The sequence below is a fragment of the Bufo gargarizans genome, chromosome 8 (assembly GCF_014858855.1).
Source record: "Bufo gargarizans isolate SCDJY-AF-19 chromosome 8, ASM1485885v1, whole genome shotgun sequence".
Taxonomy (NCBI): Eukaryota; Metazoa; Chordata; class Amphibia; order Anura; family Bufonidae; genus Bufo; species Bufo gargarizans.
This window is the reverse complement of record NC_058087.1, coordinates 19,513,114-19,535,757: the sequence shown is the minus strand read 5'-3', so window position 1 is coordinate 19,535,757 and position 22,644 is coordinate 19,513,114. Positions and strand designations below refer to the sequence as shown.

At 43.1% G+C, this 22,644-nt stretch overlaps 1 protein-coding gene across 5 annotated transcripts in view; it reads right to left on the bottom strand.

The window, feature by feature from the left end:
- Positions 1-22,644, bottom strand: part of RBMS1 (RNA binding motif single stranded interacting protein 1) — a 367,960-nt gene that overhangs the window by 13,102 nt on the left and 332,214 nt on the right. For 2 of the 5 annotated variants that reach the window (XM_044302600.1, XM_044302604.1), the window contains exons 7-11: positions 21,433-21,548; positions 20,079-20,137; positions 18,629-18,722; positions 12,136-12,186; positions 2,556-2,666 (exon numbers count right to left, since the gene is read on the bottom strand). In XM_044302600.1, the coding sequence (XP_044158535.1) occupies positions 2,556-2,666; positions 12,136-12,186; positions 18,629-18,722; positions 20,079-20,137; positions 21,433-21,548 (431 nt within the window). The remainder of the gene's footprint in view (positions 1-2,555; positions 2,667-12,135; positions 12,187-18,628; positions 18,723-20,078; positions 20,138-21,432; positions 21,549-22,644) is intronic. The other 3 variants (XM_044302601.1, XM_044302603.1, XM_044302602.1) reach the window with 3 other exon arrangements.

Sequence of the window (22,644 nt, the reverse complement as noted above, 5' to 3'; positions counted from 1 at the left end):
CAAACAGACAAAATATAAACTAATGAAAACAGCATTTGTTTATACGCTCCTCAACTTTTTTTTCCCCCCCAACACCAGGAAGGACAAGCTGTAAGGTTATGCAAATCGAGGAAGTAGCACATTTTCAAGCACCTAGCTCCAATCTGTGGGAGGGGCATATAAGCACGACTGAAAGCAAACTTTTTAGCCACAAAAAAACCTCAACATTTTTATTAAGTTGTGTGGGATAATTGTGTGATGCCTCCTGTTTGTTGTCGTGCCAATTATCACCACTTGTTGCAAACTGAGAGGGAAGAATCCTTGACCTGAGAGACCTTGGTTCATCACTCGAGCAGAACACTATGGGCCTACCCCGAGATGTCGGCGATGTTCAAGGCTGTGTGTCTCGGTGGTTGGGAGAACAACGATGAACTGGAAGGACAGCAAAAAGTGCAGAGGGGCAAACCTCTGCACGGACAGATCGTCTGATTAGAAGAATGGCACATAGTCATCCATTCTGTACTGCAAGTGAAATTGGACGTCCCATCCGAAGGGTGGCAAACGGCGTCTACACAAAGTATCAGAAGGCATTTGCATGACATTGGGCTACGAGCCAGACGTCTAGTTACAGGTGTTCCATTGACCTCACGCCACTGCTTTCAAAGACTATCATAGTGCACAGCAAGATGGCAATGGAGGTCTGTCCTCCTAAGTGATAAGTACTACTTTGGTCCTGGATGCAATGAATGCTGGAGCTCGGTCTGGAGACCATGTGGGCACCGCCACGAAGAAGCCTTCACAAGGGAACGTCACACTGGACCTACTCCCAGGCTTATAATGTGGAGTAGCGTAATATATGATAGTCAGACCCCTCTAATGTTCATTTCAGGTACACTAAGCTCAGTGTTACATTGGAGCAATGGCGGCCTTATCACTGGTTCAGTGACCAAATCAAAGTGTCCTAGGAGACATTTTTTTAGCAGGACAACACCAAGCCTGCGTAGCCTACACGTGCCACCATCGCCTGTAGTGTCTCTGCATTTGTCTTCCATCAAGCACACCTGGGACGTCATTGGTCAGCAATTGCAAAGGGAGCTGCCAGCAGCAGATCTTTATGATTTGCCTGCACAAGTGCATTCATCGTGGCAGAACATTCCACAGACAACCATTAATCATCTCACTGACAGCGTGCCAAGGCGTCTAAGCGCCTGTATTTCTGCATGTAGCGCATATGCTCGATACTGAATAAATCGAGAAATTTAATATTTTCATTCCATTTTTTAGGATTTGCATATCATTAACGTGTCTTGACTGATCCTGTCATTTGCATATTTCCATGAATCTCCTTCTTGGTGTTGCAGTTTCAATATTGAGGAGTGTATATTCTACGTTTTCAGAGTGCTGTTGCATGGTATTTGTTTTTACTTTTGCATTTTCAGACATATTCTGAAACGGCGCCCAAAAAAATAAAAAATTAAAATATTCCTGCAAAAAACAAGGCCTCATCTAATCATATCAAGGAAACAATAAAAAGTTAGACAATTAAACATTTACGTAAATAAAAATACATTTAATATTTTAACGCATAATAGTATAACACTATGCAACACTCATTATGGCATGTTACTCTGTAAATTACTCTTTCCAGCCTATAGGTGTCACTGCATGAAAAAATGTCTCTGAATGTATTTGTCCAGTGGGCACCTACACAGACATTGCTCCACAGTGACACCCACAGGCTGGAATGAGTAACAAGACATTATAACAATTTGGACTTATTACGCTATTGTGTAAGGATCCACCAGATGTTATAATGATGAAATAATTTGAAAGAATGCACAAATAACGGAACAATAGGTTCCCTTCTCTTATCCCTCTACGTTCATTTAACCCCTTAGTGACCACTATTACGCCTTTTTACTGACCTAAACAAAGGGGGTTTTAGCTAAACAGCTGGCTTTAATCAATCATTACATGTACCCAAAATGGTGCATTAAAAACTAGAACTTGTCCTGCAAAAAATAAGACCTGATACAAGAACATTGATGAAAAAACTAAAACAGTTATAGCTCTTGGAATGCGATTTTTTTAAAATGTGCGTGGTCACTAAGGGGTGTTTAAAAAGCATCAATTTGAGGATAACGCAACAGCTGAATAAATGATGAGCTTCAGATGAAGCTTAGAGAGCAGGTCTAATTTTGGAAGTTACAAGGAATTCAATCAGCCTCCCATTATCTGCTTCCCCCTCTGAATGTGCATTAAAAAGTCATAAAACACAGGCACGGTACAGCGTCTGCTCTAATCAATTCCGAGCCGACAGTTATTTTGGAGACCGTGAGCTCATGGATCCTTTTGACACAGAAATCCCACCTCTCCCAAACTTAAATATGCATCAGATCCAGCACAGCTCAGAAACGGGTCGTCTGTGTCAAGTGAATTACTGCATGTGGAGCGTGAAGGCAGACACAAGTTATTGAGCTTATTATGTTCGTCCATGATCGGCGCATTCATGCAGATGCAAAAATAAAAACAAACATTTTCTGGAGTATTCTGTAAGTTTTAAGATGGACACTTACCGTTCCACTGCTGCTTAATGACAGGTGACTCATCTGCTGGGAAAGAGGGCTGATCATGGAGGCCGGCTGTAGTGACATGGTATGGTCCATGGAGGGAGTTAACACTGCCCCCTTAACAAAAATAAATAAAAAATAAGCTGTGGTGTGAGGGTCATAAAAAATAAATAAAAAAAAGTATGGAATTTCACTCAAGGTATGACCACGTGGCGCTGTCTAGTACCATGTGCCCTTCCGGGCCACATTGGGCTCTAAAGTAATGAAGAACGCACGGTTTAGACGGTCTGTATGGTTTATGGCCACGTGGCACCTTCAATACCACGTAGACATTAACAATGCAGAGCAACTAAACAGTGCAGTCTTCATTAGTATAATTAGAGCCCAAAGCAGACAGTGTGCCTGCGTCACAACTGCAAAACGACCACTTGTGGTCATACCCTTAGGCCTCTTTCACACGGGCGTCATGTTTTTGGCCCTGAAAAGATGCGGGTGCGTTGCGGGAAAATGCGCAATTTTTCCGCAAGAGTGAAAAACATTGTAATGCGTTTGGAACGCGCGTGAGAAAAATTGCCATGTTTGGTACCCAGACGCGAACTTCTTCACAGAAGTTTGGGTTTGGGTTAGGCGTTGTGTAGATTTTATTATTATCCCTTCTAACATGGTTATAAGGGAAAATTATAGCATTCTGAATACAGAATGCATAGTACAATAGCGCTGGATGGGTTAAAAATTTTTTTTAAAAAGTTTAACTCACCTTAATCCACTTGTTCTCGCAGCCTGGCTTCTCTTCTGTCTTCTTCTTTGCTGTGCACAGGAATAGGACCTTTGATGATGTCACTGCGCTCATTACATGGTCCGTCACATGATCTTTTACCATGGTGATGGATCATGTGACGGACCATGTGATGAGCGCAGTGACGTCATCAAAAGTCCTTTTCCTGTGCACTGCAAAGAACAAGACAGAAGAGAAGCCGGGCTGCACGATCAAGTGGATTAAGGTGAGCTATATTATTTTTTATTTATTTTTAACCCCTCCAGCTCTAATTTTACTATGCATTCTGTAGTCAGAATGCTATTATTTTCCCTTATAACCATGTTATAAGGCAAAATAATAATGATCGGGTCCACATCCCGATAGTCTCCTAGCAACCGCGCGTGAAAATCGCACCGCATCCGCACTTGCTCGCGATTTTCACGCAGCCCCATTCACTTCTATGGGGCGTGCGTTGCGTGGAAAACGCACAAAGAGGAGCATGCTGCGATTTTCACGCAACGCACAAGTGATGCGTGAAAATCACCGCTCATGTGCACAGCCCCATAGAAATGAATGGGTCAGGATTCAGTGCGGCGCAATGCGTTCACCTCACGCATCGCACCCGCGCGGAAATCTCACCCGTGTGAAAGAGGCCTTAGAGATCAGGTAAAGGGAATGTATCATCTGAAAATGACTTGTTTTAATCAAGTGTTTGTCATATTTTTTAAGAGTTTTTTTATATTTTATATTCTACTTATATTTCTGCAGTTTTCACTCTGACCCTCATATTATGCTGACACTGTTCTGTAGAGATCTCTTCACAGCAGTACTATCATTATCATCACAAGCAGGATTACAAGAACAGATAACACTTACCAGAAGATAGATACCACAGGAGTCACAAAAGGTGATGGTCGCAGCTTATCTTTCCCCCCCCCCCCTCCCTGCGCAATGACCTCTGCACATGTCACAGAGCATGCGCACAACACTCGCTGATAGAAGTCAGTGACATCTACAGGCACCTATGTTCCGTTTGACTGCCGGCAACAGCAGCTCAGACAAGATGGCCATTCCACAGAAAACATTATTGAAAAAAATAAATAAATACAATCACAGAAATAAAAACTGATAAGGGAAAAAAGGCATCAGTATCTGGTTTTATAGGGTCGCTGAGCTTTCACAAAAGTTTGATCTGCCATAGTGACATATCAAAAGTTATGATGGGTGAGGTGTGGATCTGAGAGCGGAGACCCCCCACCGAGCGCTAGAACGAGGAAAGAGAAGTGCTTGCATGGCACATGCTCTCTCCTTGCCGCAGGACCGGACTATAGACTCCCTATGGAAAGAAATATGGTGTTCAGAAATTTCCGCCATATTTATAAAGCACTTGTCTTCTTTTACCAACACAAAAGTTCGATAAAGTGGATGAGGGCAGCTTTTTTATTACAATTACAGATATCTGGGGGTCTCACTTTACATACCATGTTGCCTGGGAGTGCTTGACACACGCTTACTAGGAAGCTGGGTGGGGCCCTGTGAGATGTGTGTACTCTCCCTAAGGCAAGCCAAGAGAGGTGTGCATCAGATGTGTACTTGTAGTGAATAACGTAAAGATTTTTGTAAAAGTTCTTCGTTCTGTTGGTGCGCTTTTTGCCCAGGAACTCGTCTGGTCCTTCTGCAGACTCGCTTTGTTGCAGGCGAGTGACTGCTGGGAGTTTGCTCTTCGTTAGGGGAACAGAATCACTCGATATCGTCAGGAATACCTTTCAGATGACATCGCTGTGGACGCTTCTATTAAAGTGTCTCCTAACACGTAAGACGGCTGATAATTGAGCCCAGTTCTCAGAATTACCGCAACGTCCATTTCCTAACACTTCACGAGAATCTCTTTCATCACCCATCGCAAACTCATGTTCATCAGTCACTGGATGCAAACCAAATTTTGTGATGCAAATTTGTAACATCAGCAAGAGGAGAAGAAAAAAAAGAATTACAGATATAAATTACAGCTGAAGGACCGCGGCGGAGATGCCGTGTTCTTTGAAGACTTCCTTTTAGGAGGGAAACTGTCAAAAGCTTGGTTTGTGGTTAGTGATGCAGGATGGGGGTTAGAATGACAGGAACCGACAATCACAATTTTTTGGGGGATTTTTTTATTTTAAAAAAACAAACTTGAAATTGCCTGCAATAAAAACGTGAACAATGGGCATTCCTACTTCTGACCTCACTCACTGTTGGAAATTATTTTATATTTTTATAGGAACTAGTTAAAGGGGAATTCTACAGAAAATAATCCTCATTGATAAGTGAGGAGACAACAAAGACATTTCTCATTTAGCTCGGAGGTGGAAATTCCTGGTAGACGACAAAGAAGAGTAACTGCCTCCATCTAGTCATCACTGGGGCCTCTGATCTTATCTTCTCCCATGCCTCAATAGCCTGTGAGAGGACGCGTTAAAGGGACACTACATCACATTTTTAAGCAGATGTTAACAGCCTACATATGAAAGTGTTCCTTGTATTTTTATTTTCTTGGGTGGGATTAATTTTTTTTGGGGGGGGGGGGGGGGATAGCATTTATTTAAGTCACTCCTTGTGTTCTACTTCCTATCCAGACTCTAACTTCCTCTTTGTTTGGACCATCACTCCAACCAGAGAACATCCTTCCTCCCATCTTTTTCTAGTTCTACCAAGAAAACAAAGGAGATGTCAAACTGTTATCCCAGTTCTACATCTACTATTATATAAATAAGGATTAGCCTTTGGATAACATCTTCCCCTCCCCGTTACACCATTCATAATGCTGGACCACCAATGACTAAAGGTCCCTTTAGATGGGACAATTTAGCAGGCGATTGTTGGGAAGGAAGCGTTCCTTCCCAGCAATCTCCAGCTCATCAGTAGGAGACCGCTGTATTTACATGCAACGATCTCCTCCACAGTTTGCGCTCTTCCCCATACAGACTCGTTGTCTGCCGGCGGTAGTGCGTGTTTAGGCGGCAGTGCGGCACAACGATTTAAGTGCCTACACAAATATTCAATTACCTGACGGACGAGCAGTTTGCTAGTTCATCAGGTAATCGGTGGCACCTGATGTTAGCGATTATCTGGTGATTCTTGACTCAGGGCTGTCTAGCGCTGTCAATCAAAGGGGAGGGGGGAGTGTACTGAGCACATAGGGGCATAGTGGTGCTCCAAGAGCTACACCGGCCCCTCAGTGCTTGAACTGACTAATTTGCATAAATCTAAAAGTCCACATATCTCTGCAGCAATGCAAACTAAGAAGAAAAGAAAGGTATAAGTTCAATCAACATGATCAACCCTACCAGGCAATATGCCTGGTTTAATAGGGTTGATTATGCTGACAGAGGCTCTTTAAGTCCAATACACAGACTTCAAAATCAGGGATTATGGAGCTACAATTTTAGCTTTATACTTAAGTTCAAGTTGGCAGCTCCCTAATCATAAGGTAATCGGAGAATCGGCAAAGATCACTCCCAACGGTTTTGGATCATGAAGCATTAAAGGGGTATCCACAGGATATGTGATTAACCGTCTCATGGTTTGGGGGTCTAACCATCACAAGAAAGTGGGTCCCGTGTCCCTATATTTGAATGTAGTGGTGGCTAAACATGCATGCTGTTAATCCATTCTCAAAATCTATAGACCTGCTGAAAATGGTAAAGTACGGTACATCGCTTGGCTATCTTTGTCAGTCCTATAGATTTTGAATAAATGGGACACAGACACCGTTCGGTGGAAAAGGAGCTTGGTGCAAAAGGATTTTTTATAGCTGCCATAGAGTTCTATGGTAACTGTGTAAATTCCTATGCACTCGGCTCCCCCCTAGTGGTGGGATCAGGCAGCCACTTTTATAATGTACTATATAAAGGGAAGCAGGAGAAACAGAGCACACCACCCCCCTTGACACTGACCTCCACAGGGGCCCGCCCCCTTAACAGTGGCCTTTACTGGATCGGGGGGGTGTCCTTCTGAACAGCTCACTAAGACAGAAGCACTGTGCTGTCGGAGTGTGAGCTGCAGGGAGAAAGTCACCCTCCCTCCCTGCAGCTGACAGAAGTTGATTTTTAACTTCATTTTTTCAATCTCAGTCGGCTGAGGAGTGTGTGTGTGTGTGTGTGGGTGGGGGGGGGGGGGGCATGGCTTAACCAGATTTGGGCGTGGCTTAGCACAACCTAGAAGTTGATTTTTAACTTCATTTTTTTTCAATCTCAGTCGGCTGAGTAGTGGTAGGGGGTCTAACCAGGTTGGGGATGTCCTTTTGAACAGCTCACTCTGACAATCCCCATTGGCCCAGGAGTGGGCGTGGCCTAACCAGATCAGGGGCATGGCTTAGTGGGACCTGGGGCAGGGTTTTAAGTCTTAGGGGTGGACACATTGTGGCAGGGGGCGTGTCTGGGCTCCTTCCTGCAAGAACTATGCACCTCTGGGCACCTTAGCAAATAAACTCGATTTTCAGATGATAAAAACATCTATTGCTGGAACAAAGGCACATCTGGAAATAAGGTACTAAGTGCTATTAGGCCATGGCTTTACTTCAATAACAATTATCCTGGTGACAGATTTCCTTTAAAGCTCACCTACAGCAGTGAAGATAAATGGCTGGGTTGTTATGGAAACCTGGAGTAAAACTGTATGTGGAGGCTGGAGGACCTGCGAGCTTCTATTGGCTGATAAGGGTCATGTGCCAAAGCTTCTATTGGCTAATGCATTTTTTGGGAATATCCTAGAGAGCCGAGACCTGTTCTAAAACCTTCCCGGACACCTGATGTACCCGTGTGCCAAATTTCTTGATTGTAAATGTGACGGTGCGGATTCCTTTAGCGGACACACACACATACACTCAGCTTTATATATTAGATGTGCCACTTTTACCAACACAAACGTGGAGTTAAATATGTTAGGTTGAGCGCACCCTTTTGTATTAAAAAAATTCCACCACTTAAATATTGTAAATTTGTCAGAAATCTCACTGGGGGGAGGGTTGGGCCTTACTTTAAACCTCAAAACTAAAATAAGCGGCGGAGGCTCTCAATACCAGAATTGAACAGATCCGTTTTGATTTTGCACATCAGTATGCATCCGCTCCGTTAGGATGTGGTTGTGTGAAATCTAAACGGAAATCTCAATACCGGAAAAACAACAACGCAAGTGTGAAAGTTGCCTTACACAATCATGTTACTGGTCTGAACACGTACTTATTTCTTAACTGGTTTGGTTTGCTTATATTGCGATTACAGCTGCCCCCACAAGCACTTTAGTACTCCCCCCGTCTTCAGACCGCCACCTCTGTGTTTATATGTCTGTGTCTTGTTGATTATTGAACCGTGATTATTTAGTGGTATTGCATGTCATTGTGTTTATTTCCATATACAGCTATAAGTTTTTTGGGCTTTACTACAAGTTTGGCTATGGGACCCAATGATACCTGCGTACTCCCCCCCCCCCCCCGCTGCCCTTTAATAGTCTGCCAACTGACGGAGAATCCATCTTAGAACGTTGAGCTCTAGTGAGCGAATATAACAGATGTGAATAATGAAAGGTTCTGAGGCTAAATTAATAAATGTGGCGACTGTGTTTACTCAGAGAGGGGTGTAGCTGCGCAGTACAAAAGACAGCGCATGTATAAATAACAGGTTCTGGGCAGATTAAACAATCGCCTAATTTACAGCCCGCTTCACGGCTTTGTTTGTCAGATGCAGAGTTTATGTGCGCTGAGTATTTCATTGTTTTCCTTCTTAGGATTTCTAATGTCATAAGGTGCATGCTGGGAATTATGCTTCACCTGCATCTGGCCACAGGCTGCAAACCTGCCCTTAATGAGAATCTGTCACATGGGATCCTGGGGCCAGTTCATCACCTCGTTACATACTTTCTAGTCTGACTTTGTATCTAAGCCTGAGCTACATTCATGATTTAAATCTTGCAATTAAAGGGATTGTGCCACGAAAAATATGCTACCTTTTTCAAACCAGCACCTGGCTCTGAATACTTTTGTGATTGCATGTATTTAAAAATGTAGTATAGTCACTGAGTTGTTAAATAAAATATATCTGTATAGCGCCGTTGCTTGATCTTTTCCTTATTTCTCAGTCCACCTTAGTGAGATGGTCGCATACGTCCAATTAAGTAGGAATAAGAATTTTGAATGCTGCTCTGGAAGTGACCACAATATAAGGCTACTTTCACACTCGCATTTTGGATGGATCAGTCATGGATCTGCAAAAACTGATCCGTTGCAATAATACAACCGCATGCATCCGTTCAAAACAGATCCGTTTGTATTATCTGTAACATAGCCAAGACAGATCCGTCATAAACACCATTGAAAGTCAATGGGAGACGGATCCGTTTTCTATTGTGCCAGATTGTGTCAGAGTAAACTGATCCATCCCTATTGACTTACATTGTGTGTCAGGACGGATCCGTTTGGTTCAGTTTCATCAAGCAGGCAGCGTTTTGGTGTCCGTCTCCAAAGCGGAATGGAGACTGAACGGAGGCAAACTGATGCATTCTGAGCGGATCCTTTTCCATTCAGAATGCATTAGGGCAAAACTGATCCGTTTTGGACCGCTTGTGAGAGCCCTGAACGGATCTCACAAACGGAAACCAAAACGCCAGTGTGAAAGTAGCCTAATCATAGATCTAACTAAAATCAGTCCAACATATTCACAGCGCTAATCAATATTACGGATACATATTCCTCTTTTTCTAATGTTTTTATCTTCTGATCATAGATATTTTGTATTACTTTTTGTGCCATCTTGCCTGAGCTGCTGTAACAGCATTTAAAAAGATTTGATTTAGAGCAGCCACATGAAAACATAGACACAATAGATATATAGTATATTTATGGTCTTCATTGGGAGAATGCTGTGGCCATGTGCAGGGAGGGGGAGTAGATAAGCTCTGACATCACCTATTGTCAATGCTGGATCCTGTTTTACCCCTACAGAGGTTTTATCGTTCATTGTGAATCCTGCCTGTGATGATAACAAGATGATTGCGGCAAGTGATCTGGGCAGAACAGGAATTGTCAGCATCTTATTAAGACTTAGCGGCCAGTGTATGAGGATTCTTTTTTTACAATATCGCTCACCAAGATATAAAACACAAAAACCTGATTTACACTATAGGTCATTTTCAGATGATAAATTCACTTGAAGGTGTAAAATCACAGGAAGCCAATCTACAACAAATTGAGGATTCCATAAGTTAACCAACTGAGTTGGTGACTGCTTGTATCATTTCATTGGGGGCCAAGAATAATGGGTGAGATTCTTACAGTTTGTTAAACGGACTCTAAAAGATTTGAAACAGAGGTCTGCTTTGATTTTCATAAACAGTGCCACTCTTGTCCATTGGCTGTGTCAGGAATTGCAGCTCAGCCCTGACAGCAGCAGTAACAGTACTGAACCTGGACGAGTCAGTACGATTACCAGCTGAGTCCTAATCAGGGGAGGAATCGTCTACGTGCTTAACCTGGGATCATTGACAGATTATTGTAAGGCTAACTTGGCTGCCTTTAGTAATATAAAAATGAGGAACATACAAGATTTGGCAACAGCTTGGTTCTATTTTATTTAGGACTTCTGTCTTTCATTTCTTTTTCAAATTGAATATCTGCCAGCTGTGACCTCTTCCCACCTCTAAAGAGGTTTTCCCATCTGAACCAATGGGGGCATATCGCTAGGATATGCCCCCATTATCTGATAGGAGCGGGTCCACTGAGAACAGAGCAGGGAGGGTGGTGGCTGGAGGACCACCCTCAAGCGCTCTCCCTATAGAAGTTAATGGAAGCGCACTGCGCTTGTCCGGCCACCACTCCCATTCATTTCTATGGGGCCGACGGAGATAGCCAAGCCAAAGCTCAGCTATTTTCGGAAGCCCCATAGAAATGATTGAAGGGTGGATGCCCTTTAGGGATCCATTTTTGCTGTGTGTGCCAGAGTTGGGACCCGCACCTATCAGACATTGGGAGCATATCCTAGCGATATGCCCCCATTGTCGGAGATGGGAATACCCCTTTAATGTTTAGGTAAGGTACTGGCTCTCCTTAAAGAGACTTACTGGAAGTACTCCATGATATGGAGACTTATTGGCAATGCTCCATGGGAAAACAATATGCAAAAAAGTATCGCCAAAGGAAAGAAAACCATTTCAATAGTGCCATCTTGTGAAATTGGCACTCTGCCACCTACAATCCTACTCCGTACTGATGATGGGGAAGCACACCGAAACAGCTGTCTACAGATGGATATTCGGCTTGGTTATTTTCCCTGGTCATGTCCCAAGGCTTGTTAAAAAGTTGGATTTTTGACTCACAGGGAGCACTTCCACAAGGTGGCGCTAACGAGATGGTTCTCCTTCCTCTTTGCATCTCTAAATTTAAAATGGTGTTTTATCAACACTCCGGACTGATTTAATATCATCATAATTTTAAAGGAATGCGTGCGCCAGAAAGCCAAACTGCTCTTCGTTCCATAGAGTGGCAGTATGACAGAATTCTTGTTGCCAGTTGCCACCACTAGGGTAGGCTCGCCGAAGATGGATTACTATGGGATCCTATGAATTCAATCTTAAGCTCCCCCTAGTGGCAGAAGCAGTCAGCAAGACTTTTTTTTATGGCTGTGTGAAAAGAAACGTGGAATTGGGAAAGCTGACAACCTTAAAGTTATATAATTGAATAATTGAACAGAGATGCCTGGACCTATTCAGTTATGACACAGTTATTTTCTTGCTATGTTATAATACTTCGCTATGGCCACCAAGTGTCATGTGACATTTTAACTAATTAGAAGGACTTACAGCATGCTGCATGATATATGGCTGAGGCTGCATCCAGGAGGGACTTGGCACCTAGGAAAACACAGAAAAGAAAAGCGCTGTTAAATACAGTCTACATGTAACAAATTGTACAACCTATTTTTACGACTTTGAAATTTATGCTATTTTTCCGATTTATTTTTTGCATCTAGGGATAAGCCGACACGGTTTTCCCATGGTGTGAGAAGCTTTAAACTTTGCAATTCTGGCTTTGCTTGGTGAAGCATGTGGTGAAACTTGCGTCGGAGGTAGAGATAGTGGACAACACAGGCTGCTTACTGACATGGCTCACTTAATGTTTCATTATGATAAGACATGTTATTTTAACTTTTCGGGGGGTTATAGACGGCTCTTATGTTTAAAGGGGTAACTAAACGTTTATTCAACTTTTTTTTTTTTTTTAAATATCCTAAATGTCCCCAAAAAATGTTAATATAAATTTATTAATTGATTTTAACTTTTTACTAAAGAAATTTTCACCTAAATGTATAATTTCAACCGTGCTATAAATTGACTATTCTTGCACAATCCTGACTTGTCAGCGGTGTACGGAATACGGACTCTGCATTGTATCAATGGGGCCGCAGCAAACGGTGTACAGGTATGAGCACACATTGCTGCTCCTGCCTGTGCCCCCCAAGGTTGGCTAAATGCTGGCATAGCACATCAGTACCCTGTGCTATGCCAGGATTAGCTGGGTAGAGCGGGCTCCTGCCTGTGCCTTCTTCACCAAGTCCTGCATTGTAAGCGTTTAGCTTAACGAAGCGGGCACAGGCAGGAGCCCGCTCCGCTCAGCTAATCCTGGCATAGCACATTGTTACAGGGCACTGATGTACTATGCCAGCATTTAGCCAACCTCGTTTTGCCGTGGCCCCATTGAGCTGTACACAGCTGACAAGTCAGGATTGTGCACGAATACTAAATTTAAAGCGTGGTTGAAATCACAGGTGAAAATTTCTTTAGTAAAAAGACAAAACCAATTAATATTAGAAAAATATATTTTTAGGGCATTTGGGACATTTGTAAAAAAAAAAAAAAAAAATTAGTTTAGTTACTCTTTAAGTATATGGAGATAAGGAGTATCACATTTGGATAGATAGCTTCTTGTGCTCTCCTCTGACCTATTCTCATATGTGTATACATTGAAAGATTGTCTTGTTCTCCATCTGTGAATTGCTCTTAACATATCTTGCGCCATTATGGCTTTATGATAGCCGTCTATTACCTTGGAAGTTAATAAAGTCATTTTTGTGAGGTTACATTATTTCTGGTAACCACAGGGTTTTCTTGGTATGGTTATCTGCTTGTAGAAATAATTTCCTGGTACGATACTAGAGTCAGTCACTGAAGTCCACTTCTGAGGATCATGAGTAATACGTATAAATAAAAAATCTATTCTCTGCCGCAAGCGTTGTATTTCCAAGGCTCTCAATTCCCTTTCAATTACTATGATATTTCCACGGACAGACACATAATATCCACATTAAGCCTTTTGTGTTTGTTTGTTTTTTGTTTGTTTTTACAGCTTCTCTCTTAAATGGAGCAAATGTAAAATCGTATAAAAACCTTTACATAATAATATGTATAAGCTAAAAAAAAGAAAACTTAGCATATAATCTTAATGCAGCGCTTCATTTAGACAGTGTGAGGCTACTTTCACACTAGCGTTTACCTTTTCCGGTATTGAGATCCATCATAGGATGGATACCGGAGTAAAACGCTTCTGTTTTGTCCCCATTGATTGTGAATAGGGACAAAACGTAACTGAACAGAACGTTCCAAAATGCATTCACATACCAGTGCGCAAACCGCAGCAAGCTGCAGTTTCTTTCCTTCAAAACGGATCCGACGTGACCCACAATGCAATAGACACAATAGAAAATGGATCCGTTCTCCATTGACTTTCAATGGAGTTAATGACGGCTATGTTAAAGATAATACAGCCGGATCCGTTCATAACGGATGCAGATAGTTGTATTATCAGTAACGGAAGCGTTTTTGCCGATTCCTGCCAGATCAGGCAAAAACACAAATGTGAAAGTAGCCTAAGCCACATGCCCACATCTAAGACATGTAACAAACACCATATGGCAGCGCGGATCTGTATTCCATGATACCAGTCACGTGCATTGTTCTGCACCATAAAGGCAGAAAAAAATAGCTGCTATGGGTCCCTTGGAGAGACTAATCCCAACTCTTTTTTTCACTAGGTGTTAAGAACCTGTGCAGGACTCGCTGCATCTACAGAGGGACTGCACCGATAGCAAGCAAGAGGTGCATAACTGACCCAAGGGCATAGAAAGGATATTGGGGGAGGGGGGCACATGAGGCTCTCTGTCCTGGTTGGCATAATGAGAGGCTTTTCTGCTGTGTTTATTATACTGGTAATCCCAGGGGCAGACTGGCCATAGACCCCACAGGGAAATTTCTCAGTGGGGCCCACCAGAGCCCTCCTCACGGCTGCAATTAATACTAGGAGCATCAGGCACTTATGCACCTGGCCAGTGGCCGCAGGTGCCCTCCTGAATTCAACTGTATGGCTGTCCTCAGGATGGTAATACAGTTGAATACTGCAGTGGGGCAGCAGTATATTGTGCTGCACTGTGGTATTTGGTTCTGCCGGGGCAGTATTTTGTGCTGCACTGTGGTATTTGGTTCTGCCGGGGCAGTATTTTGTGCTGCACTGCGGTATTTGCTTCTGCCGGGGCAGTATTTTGTGCTGCACTGCGGTATTTGCTTCTGCCGGGGCAGTATATTGTGCTGCACTGCGGTATTTGCTTCTGCCGGGGCAGTATATTGTGCTGCACTGCGGTATTTGGTTCTGCCGGGGCAGTATTTTGTGCTGCACTACTATATTGCTGGCCCCGCCTACTTCTGTTGTCCTACCTTCTGTTAATCTGCACTTGCCTAAAACATGGATCACTTAAATTTTTTTTTTTTTCCAGGGCTACTTTAAGTTTCCATTCGGCCCCCGGGTAATCCACATCAAGTCCAACATATGTGAACAACAGCACGTTCTAGTCCAGAAGAAATATAGGGATCGTCTATTTCTATAATAGCTTCCATTAAAAGTGTCTAAAGGTCAGATAAAAATGTAGTATCAGGACAGCTTTCCAAAGAGCACACACTGCACTGGACTGAGGGCTAAATAGGACAATGTCATATGAGGGTGAACCTGCTAAATTCAGAGAAGCTAATCTAGTATGAATGGTTTGTTACTTACGTGTTTATTTCGATATAATATTTTTATAAATCGTAAAAAAAAATATTTGGTAAATACTAATAGCAAATATTTTGTGTCCCGGTGTTAATGTACAGCACTCTATTATTTCTGCTCTGCCATCTGTTTTGGGGATCATATAGTGCAGGAGAACAGAAGGCATCAAGTCTGCTCTGTGTCTAGACATGGCAAACAGAACATTTTGGAATTCTGTAGCAAATATGGGAAAAAACATGCAGAAAAGGCATCTGTATCAGAGCTATAATAGACAAAAATTGATGTTAAAGGAGAACAGGACCTAAGGGCTCATGCACAGGGCCACAAAAAATAGAACAAGTTCTATTTTTGGGCGCTGCAGAGGCATGAAGAGGAACCCCACGGAAGCACTCCGTAGAGCTTCCATGGGGTTCCGTGCCTTTGTTCCGCACCTTCAGGAATGGGTGTGCATGAGGCCTAAAGATGAACAAAGAGTCCTGGAAGTGTTGATATGGCCCCCACAGAACCCAAATCTCGACATCATCCAGTCTGTCTGGGATGACGTGAAGAGACCAAAGGATTAGAGCAAGCCTATATCCACATAAGATCTGTGGCTGGTCCTCCAAAATGTCTGGAACAACCTAACCTGCCTGCTGAGGTCCTTCAAAAACGGTGTGCAAGTTTTTGTTCATTCACTTTGCATTGTTAATTGATAAAAAAATAAACTATTAACACTAACATTTTTATTTTGCAGTATTTTTCCCACGACTGCCTGAAAGTTTTGCACACTACTGCAGGTTAAGCGTACCACATGGCCGCCTATATTGGGTATGTAGCCGGTACCCTACAGACTTCAAAGACTCCAAACCAAAGCACTACGTTCATTAGTTTAGGTCAGAGACAAACTCCCAATCTCCTGAGGAGGCATCTGGCTGAACTCTACCATGGCACCCCCTGCCCACAACATAGCTCAAAAAGATACATATTACTGGTGGTCTGTGGCCAGTCCACATTTTAATTGGGCTTGTATAAACCCAAAATACCATGGAAGTTTTTCATCTAAATCATAACTTGCCATCGTCCATAAGCTGAGGCTACAGTCATGCTCTGACCACGCGTGTTCTTGGCCAAACCATGAGGTTGAAAGCACAACCCGGCAGTCTCCTCTCTGCCAAGCAGAGAGAATAATGAGCTTCTCTTTTTTATGAGCTGCCGTGGTATGAAAGCCCAGAATTTTCTCCTGAGCATTATTATTATATTTTCTTTCTAAATTTTGACTTTATTTGCACGATATTTCAAGATTTTATTTATAAAAGTGGTTCAAATTCTTTAAGTGCAATAACTGGCAGGACGAATTGTCTTTAAACTAGATACAACAATTTCCTGGTTTGGCTGGAAAAGGAATTTTTGGGTCCTTTCGCTCAGCTTTCACAGTGTTACTAGTTTTTGGAATAATTTGTCTGCAAGTAAGCAAATGACATCTATTGTGTGCTGAAACCCAGTGAAAATCTGAATAAAATGCTATTTCCTGGCAGACACGCATTGCAAAATTTAATACAGTTTTGTCAGGACACCCTGAGGATCTATGCCATCGCGCCGCTATTTAAAATACATTAGTGGATTGGCAGTACATAAAGTAACATGGGAGAGAACTGGATTTTGGCTCTGTATTTCCTTCAAGGGATTTTCCAGGAAAACACGCTGATTAGTATCTGCTTAGAATAGGTCCTCACCATGTGATCGGTGGTGGTCAGACCTCTGGCGGTGACTACAGCTAGGCAGAGGAGTTAGAGCTCTGGATGTGTACATGGATCTGCCGCTGTGTCTATGTTTTAATTTGCTAATTGGTGGGTGTCCGAAAGTTTGGACCCCTACTGCCACAAATATGGCACGTCAACAGCCTATCCTAATATATAGTCCAGTGGGCGCAAAAAGACCTGAACCCACAGATACTTAGATCACAGTTGTTTTAGCGTTTTTAGGGCAGAGCAAGGCCACATGTTAGGAAACGCATCTAACAGTAGTAGAGCAGATTTATTCCAGTTAATACTGAGCCTCGAGTACTGGCCATAGTCAGTTATCAGATGGAAGAGACTTTTCCTAATCCCCTAAAAAAAAGGAGCATATCATCATTGAGTGGAATTATTCGCCTATGGGCTTTCAATAAATCCATATAACACTCGCTCAGAGAGCCGAGAAGAAACAAAGGGGCAAAGTGCTCAGCTAGGGGCTCCTGCCCTGCTTTGGGCAAAAGGTGGGGGTCTATATAAGAGGGCAGAAATTTGCAAAAATGCAGGGTGCCCAGTAAAAGTTGTTTTTCGATAATAATTACATTTTATCTAACGCCTGCAGCCTGCCTCCTAAAAAAAAATTAAGATTTATAATTACCTGCTCCATCTTCCAGTTCCTGCACTGTTCACCACTGAACTTACAGCCTGATGTAATGTGGCTACCAGCAGCATATCACCGCTGAAGCCAGTTATTGGCAGCAGCAGCTGAGCATGTGGCTATGCACCACCAGATGTAAACAATGTGGCAACCATAAGATCGAGACAGCGTGGGAGTGGCAGGTGGGGAGCAGGCAAGTATGAATCCTCTTCTGCTTCATCTGGCAGATGATTAAATGTAATATACACTGCAAACCCCCTTTAATCTGAGAGATGTTATGGAGATGAATGGGTATGGATATGGGTCCGAGACCTCCAGAAAACAGCTGGGGGAATATTTAGCAATCCATGCAATTTTGACTGCAGTAGTTGCAGCAAGGGAAATGTAGTAATCCACGGAAACCATACACATAAATCTATCAGTGGCATACCGTGGAGTCACCATATGCCCTAATAAACTAGACTCCACTGTGTCCGTGGGCATCACAGCTTCATCAGCATCACAGATCGGTCACTGAATGTTTTCAGAGTAAAAAAAAAGAAATGTCCTATTTGGCTTCATTATCTTTGTAATGGTGCAATACATCTATCCCCTCAAAATTGTGTACCAGTGCTGGTAGACCATTAAACACAAGAAACAGATTTCCATGTAGGACTATAATAATAAGGACAAATTGTCCACATGCAGGAGGCTGTCAGCCAGCACACTGGCTCTGGAAAGTGGAAACTGGGGCATGTAATAGATCAAAGTGAACGAATACAATGCACTAGACACGGATCTTTAATTATCCCAATTTACGTGATAATTGACTCCATCCCGCAGCCTTACAGAGAGTAATCCTTGTTATCGCTGTGGAAATTAGCAGTGGCTTCTCAGGTTCTCATCACTCACCTGGTACGTTGAGACGGGAGATGCAATATAGGGGGTGATGGACGTTTGGGTAATCATCCTGTTTGTGGCAATGCTGTATGGTGGGGGGTAGAACCTGCAACAAAAAGTTTTAATATGTCAAATAAAAGCCTTAAGTGTCCTCCCATAAAGAATGAAAATGTATACAATTAAATCTTCTAATTATCTTAAAGGAACACTCCAGGCAATACAGATGCTTAGCTTTACATGTACTGCGGGGGTGGAACATAACGCAGGAATTCTCTGTATAGTGTTCTTTGAAGCACCGCCCCCTCAGAGCTGGCCAAGAGTCATACCATTGTGATAAGCTTTGTATGGAATGAGCCTTTAAGTGGAATATCTACATTTTTATATAGGTGGAAATGAGCCAGCGCTCGCCTCCTTTTGGCAGTCCCATAAAAATGAAAGAAGGGCAGCTGCGCATGCATGGTCTGCTCTCCTTCATTATTCGGGCTCCATTCTATAGATTAGGTGAAGGTCCTGAAGGTGCGACATGCACTTACTTATCTCATGATATGGCACCAATGCTTAAGTTGAGACAACCCCTTTAATACTGATGACCTATCCTCAGGATACCAGATCATGGGTGTTCCAACTCCCAGCATCCACTCCAATCAAGTTTGAAGGGGTTGCCGCTTAAAAATTTACCTGCACGTCGTCTCCCCTGCAGTGGCAGTGGAGCAGTATAATTGCAACTGCTCTGTCCCATTTACTTGAATGGGATGGAGAAGTTATAGTTGCACTGCACCGCCTCTACAAAGGAAACCGAGGCAATTTAGAAGAGGAAGCAGCACTTGCAGGAGAGTAGCAAGCCCTCCTTACAGCCGATCGCCTAAGGCGCTGGAAGTTGGACCTCCGCCGATCTCATATTGAGGACCTATGCTGAGGATAGGTCATCAGTATTAAGTCACTGCACAACCCCTTTAAGTTGAACAAACCTTCTATGCGGAATGTGTCATCAGAATATGTCCTACTGTTCTAAATAAAGTTTGTATGTTAAACATACAAAATCATTTTTGCTGATGTCATTTTTAAAATCTAAAGTAAAAAAACTAAAAAACTAAAATCCTGTTATTTTCACTCTGGTCAGCAAGCCTAATATTTTTTCTGTAGAGATCAATTTTCAGCAGTCATCTCCTTATCAGCATCAGCAGGCTAACAGACAGGTAGACAGGTGATAGTTACAGCTTATCACTTCCCCCTCCCTGCACAATGGCCTTCACACATGTCACAGAGCATGCCTAGAAAACTCTCCCATCTTGACTTGCAGTAGGAAGGAGGGGCTTTATACTCAGTGGGTGTGGTCACATAAGGATGAGGATGCAGGGCTATGCTTTTCTCCTACTTTGCTTTGTTAATACAAGAAGGTACAGCAGTTCACCACATGGACAAAACAAACATGAAATAAGAAGTTTAGAGCTGGGAAAATCACCTTCTGACATACCCATTTTGAATAGCAGCAGTGGGATCGTAAGTCAGCGTCATTCCAGCCTGTGAAGAAGAAATATTCTCTTAGGACCAAGTCACAGAAATCAAAGAAACTACTTAGAAAAAAAAGGGTAAAGACATTGTTAAAATAGCAAATATGGGCAGTTTATTAAAGGGGCTATCCAATACTATAAACTGGTCCCTCCTACCGCTGCTTCTTCCCATGCGTGGATGAAAACATCATCAGGTGTCTGGGGGGGGGGGGGAGCAGGACATAGGAGGGGACGAGCCTCCCTGCGGGGAGTGGGGTAAGTATATTCCCGGTGAGTGGCCCGGCATATGGGGGGGGGGGGGCAGTTTATGGTATTGGATAACCCTATTAAATCTATGCTTTCCTTAATTTTTGCAGGTTCTGGAGAGAACAGTAAAATCTTCTATTTTATTGATTGTACAAGGTTAAAATCTAAACAGGACAACAAAACATAATACAAAAGTCTGCTTACGTGTCATTACTAGTACACTAGGTACCTGAAATGCGTAAGCAGACTTGCACCATATCATGTTAACCTGCTTGGGTTTTTATCTTGTGTCATTCAAGGGGTTGTCCAAGATTTCGATACTGATGGACTATCCTGAGGATAGGCGAGGGTCAGACTCCCAGCCCCTCTGTCGATCAGCTGTTTAAAGAGACAGCAGCACACCAGTGAGCGCTGCGACTCTGTTCCTAGGCCCAGCGACATCACGTTCATCAGTCACATGGCCAAGATGCCGCTCAGTCCCATTCAAGAGCATGGTGCTGAGCTGCGGCCTCCTGCAACAGCTGATCGGCGTGGGCGCTAGGTGTCGGACACCTGCCAATCTAATATTGATGACCTATCCTGTAGATGGAGCATCGTTGTTATACACCCTGAAAACCCATTTAAACTAAATGGAAGATTTTCCTGGAATCCTTTGTCCAAGTCCTGCCTAGGGGCTATATACACAAAATGGTCATGCTTCATGCTGTGATACGACTAGGTAGATTCACCATTCAAAATATGTAGCAGAAGAGGACAATGCAAGGACACAAGACATTTGTCATTTCATTTTGCAGAATGTGAACATGCATGGGAAGAGAGAACTCTGAGCCGAAATTCGAATGGATCATTTATCTCGTTCCCGTGGTGTGAAAAGGTCAGGGATGAGCATGAAAGTGAAGCGCAAGCCAAATCCCCAAAGCTAGCAGCTGCAGAGAGGAGGACACCAGCCTGTCACACACACCCAAGCCATGCTTGCTCCAAGCCAAAAAGTCTTGTGTGAGTCATGCTTTTAAGCTACTCATTCATGCCCCCACCCTGAAATTTTATGGAGAGACTTACAAGTCTCACCTCGCCCTCTCTCGGCCAGGCTCTTCCATTCTGGACGTATTTGTTCTGGGTCTGTCTCTTCTTCTGTCCTCCGTCAGCAAACTTGCACAGCAGGGCTTCTGTGGGAGCTGCAAAAAGGAGCAAGGGGAACGGAAATTAGGAGGAGAAAACCCATTTTGTATACACATCTGTTTCCCTCAAGGAAAAGGGACCGTTAACATGTTTAAAACATAACCATTAAAAAGGGTTTCCCAAGATTTTTAACTGATGACCTATCCTCTGGATAGGTCACCACTATCTGATCAGTGGTGGTCCGACACCCAGGACCTCCGCCTATCAGCTACCTTTGCACTCCCTATAGCTATACCCATGGACACATGCTCAGGTTTCCTGATGCAATTTTGGAAGCCCAGTAGTGAATAAAAAAAAATACGAGGAGCCATATCTGTCCTATGAGCCACTCTCAATTTTGACTTCCAAAACTGCATCAGAAAGCCTGGCCGGGTAGCCTTGCCCTAATACCCAATGCAAACTGGCTTATTACCACCCTATGTAAGTACAGTATTATATATTCATATGTTAAAGCAGATCTATCAGGTGTCCTATGGTACCCAATATCGGGGCAGTATAGGATAGTTTTTACAGTTTGATCCGGAATCTTCGCGTAAAAATAAATAAATTAATTAATAGTACAAATGCTGTCAGGACTCATTGAAAAAGCCGGAAAGTCCAGCTCCGCTTTCCCACAGAGACGGACAGCTTTCCCTGTTTATACAGAGGCAGAGCTGTCAATCCCTCTTTACGGGCAGTATAGGAGACCTGGTAGATTCGCTTCCACAGAACAGGTCATCAATATCCGATCTGCGGGAGTCTGACTCCCAGCACCCCTGCCGATCAGCTGTTTAATGAGGCTGCCTCACAGTTTGTCAAGCACAGCGCCGTCCATTGGATAGTGGCTGTGCTTGGTATTGCAGCTCAGCCCTGTTCACTTTTTCTAGGCTGGTGACGTCATGCTCATCGGTCACATGGCCTGGATTAAGTTCAGCCCCATTCAAATGAAAGAGACTCAGCTGCAATACCAAGCAAGTATGAATGAATGGCACTGTGCTTGGTAAGCCGTGAGGAGGCTGGTGTTGGACCCTCACTAGATCATCAATATTAAACACCCAGAAAACCCCTTTAATCAGATTACTTGGATGTTTATTTATTAATAAACTGAGCTGC